At 35.1% G+C, this 3,363-nt stretch overlaps 1 protein-coding gene across 1 annotated transcript in view; it reads right to left on the bottom strand.

Moving 5' to 3' along the window:
- Positions 1–648: 648 nt before the first annotated feature.
- Positions 649–3,363, bottom strand: part of LOC119585689 (vesicle transport through interaction with t-SNAREs homolog 1B-like) — a 4,317-nt gene continuing 1,602 nt past the window's right edge. Inside the window, exons 2-5 of the mRNA XM_037934362.1 lie at positions 2,988–3,148; positions 2,549–2,730; positions 2,271–2,379; positions 649–2,162 (exon numbers count right to left, since the gene is read on the bottom strand). Coding sequence (XP_037790290.1) covers positions 1,860–2,162; positions 2,271–2,379; positions 2,549–2,730; positions 2,988–3,062 — 669 coding nt within the window. The 5' untranslated portion in view covers positions 3,063–3,148 and the 3' untranslated portion in view covers positions 649–1,859. The remainder of the gene's footprint in view (positions 2,163–2,270; positions 2,380–2,548; positions 2,731–2,987; positions 3,149–3,363) is intronic.

Below are 3,363 nucleotides of genomic sequence, written 5' to 3' on the forward strand. Positions count from 1 at the left end.
TGCCATGTTGTTCACTCACTGAATAAATCTGACAATTGTGGAAAATTAAAGAATCTGCTTTTAACATTGTCTAGATTAGAAGCAGTGTAGACTCTTGAGCTGCTGGAAAATTAGTTCTTTACTTATATCACAAAAACATTTAATGGCAAATATTCATAAGTGGAAAATATTTTTTACTTTATACTCAAGTATATGCTGTAATAGTTCAGTACTTTTCCCATACATAACTGTGCCTAACTGTCACCTGAGACTGTAAATGGACTTGCATGCCAAGAATCATTATAAAGGAAAAAATTCTGAAAATTACTTATGAAAATAAAAAATGCAAAACCCCAAAAATGGGCATGTCTATTTGGAATGTTTTAGTATCTTATTTCCTGAAAGAAAGGGTTCAAAATACAATATCAAAGGCATTGTTTATGACTTCATTATTATCAGGTTAACAGAGTGTATGATGTGCATAATACAATAGCATTTTTCTGAATTTCTTTTCTATAGTTCTAGCTATATTTGACAACCAATCCTGATGTAATCAGGGACATATAATATTAAAATAATGAACAAGACATCTTTGCATCCAAGATAAATTTAGAATGTTCACTCTCAGAGAAAAATAAGGGGGGTCACCACATTAATGAAACAGTTGTGTTGAATTGTCAACTGATTTTTTTTATATGCAAATTAGAATACCACTATACAATTTTCCATACAAATATTACTAACAATGCCTAGGTTAGCTGACAGTACTAAATAACAGTATCTGAATAGAATACGGGGAAGAAGGAAATTACAGGAGACAGGAAGAGAGAGATACAAGTCCCTAGTCCAGTGTACCCCCTTATTATGTCACTGTTACTTGTCCACTGACTGCAAGTGGCAAAAATACTACAGTGGAAACCCTAGAGCAACAAAAAGCTTATAATTTTATGCCAATATGAAATTTACTTTCTACAGGAAGAAAAAAGGACTGGTAAATATTCCTTTGCATGACCCAAAAGGATTGAGAAAGACCAAGGCATCACTTGCAAGCCACCTGAGGAAGCTTATATCATGGTAGGGAAACACCTATAAACTGTCAGTACATAAAAAAAAAATTGCAGAATTAAGTTTATCAGTTATCTTATTAAAGTAATGCACGTTTTCATTAGTCATCACTCTAAATCTTAACTGTACACAATATACGAGACATTCTGAGAATCTTCTATATAAATAATAAGTGCCTACAAAACTCTTTACATCAAAAAATTATTGGTATAAAATACTATCCATAATCAGCTAATCACTTTTGATTGCAATCTACATGCATTAAAGTCTCCTAAATATGTCTTTGTTCCATGAAACTGAATGGTATAGTTATATGATAAATCTTTGGAAAAACAATACAACAAATAACAACCATGCAAACTGTGATTTCTTAAAATCTTACAAATGCTAAGCCAAAAGATATATGAAAATAGGGGGAGGGGGAAAGAAGAGAAAAAAAAAAGAGTTATATATAAACAAAGCATGTATCAAAAGAAACTTATAACCATGACAAGCTTTGGTAAACAACACAGGAGTACAAGGTCTGTACACTGTACACTTACTCTCAGGCTGTTGTTCTTTGGGTAAAGGCAGAAGAGGCATAACCACAGCTCCTATGGCTAAATGAGTAATGGCTGTGTTGGAATGACCAAGTGATTTTTGTGAGGACAGACAAGGCAATTGACTCGCTGCCAGTCCATTATCAGGGAAATAAAAAGAAATATGGCACTCCTATATATGTGCTTTTCAAAACCTAAGATGAATATTTCTGTATCTGATACTAAGCTGATAGTGTAAGAGGAAGGTAAGATGGCATTCACTACTTTAGTCGGTACTCATTTCATGAAGAACTTCCAGTAAATCACTGCACCTAGTATGCAACATTCCAGAATAATGATAAGAATCAACAAAATCTTATTGTATAAGACATTTCGTGACATGGACCGGATAATCCTTTTGCTTCGGCTTAGTTCCGCATCTGTGTCTATGAGTCTGTCTCTCGTGCGTGTGAGTGTCTCCCTTTGTGTGCCCAACTCCCCTAGAACATCTGTCCCCACTCTCTCTGTTTCCACTGCAATGGCAGTGGAACGTGCAATACTGGCTGATGTGCGTTCCAGGATGGCAGTGCCTTGCTGTACCTTTAAGACAGAGACAGACCACATTAGTCACCTTTTGTATAATAACTCTCTATAAGAACAACTTTCTATATATAGATTAATTCTTTAGGCAAGATAGGGCATGCTCACCTGTCTTCGAATTTCATTGTCAAAGTTGTCATTACTGTCTGAATTACTGAAGAGAGCTGCTCTCGTTGCCATCTGTGAGGACCTCTCTTGCTCTAGGCGACCCTGGTACCTGCAGCAAAGCAAAAAGTATGAATAAAGAAAATTCAAATCACTTATTTCCCTTCATACATAACCAAACTTTTCATTGCCTTAGGGAACAAGAACATAAGAAATTCACAGAGAAAAAATTCATATGGGAAAAAAAATCCATACTAACAAAAAACTCCAAAACCCCTTACCTTGTGACTTCATTTTGGTAACGCTGCACTTTATTTGCCATTGTCCCACGGAACTCAGCTGGGGCTTTTCTTGCTTCTATATCCATCTCGAGCAGGGAACCACTTGCATCATTGAGGGACCTCTCAATTTCCGACAAGATACGTTTCCTTTCTTCCTGACTCTTACATCTTCCAATGGCAAACTGAAGTGAGTGGGTAAATATTTTAGTGTTTCAACATATATATTTCAATATATTTAATTTGTCAACCTGTATTATCTATATAATTTTGGAAGTAAATAAATGTCTGGAATGGCATTCCTTAATTGAATTCGTAATACTCAAATTTTGATACCAACAATTTCAAACAAAAGTTCACAAAGGAATTCAGCTTTACATATAAAAAGTTTCATATAAAAAACACAATTCACAAACTGCAATCAATATCTGAGAACTCCTACCTCTAACTTGTCTGCAACTTGGTCCAGGAGAGCCTCAACCTCCTCATCCAACAGCTCAAACTTGTGAGAGGACATTTTTCAAGATAACTGCAGAATTCCAAACTTCTCCTCTAAATCACTGGTGTTTTATTAAAGAATTTCTTGCTAATTCAACACTAACACTGGAAAGAAGGAATATACTTAATCTCACATCTATAATTTATGGATTATACAAAGTGGTCTTCAATTTAGATTGATCCTTTGACATCAAGGAACACTGCACAGTCCACTTTTTTACAATGTGATGATTCAAGAACTTGGTCATCAAGGAGTTGACTACTAGGACTACCTGATTCTTGTCGTTTAGCCAGTCCTTAAACTGTGAGCAGAAAATGTT

The sequence above is a fragment of the Penaeus monodon genome, chromosome 20, assembly GCF_015228065.2.
Source record: "Penaeus monodon isolate SGIC_2016 chromosome 20, NSTDA_Pmon_1, whole genome shotgun sequence".
Classification (NCBI taxonomy): domain Eukaryota; kingdom Metazoa; phylum Arthropoda; class Malacostraca; order Decapoda; family Penaeidae; genus Penaeus; species Penaeus monodon.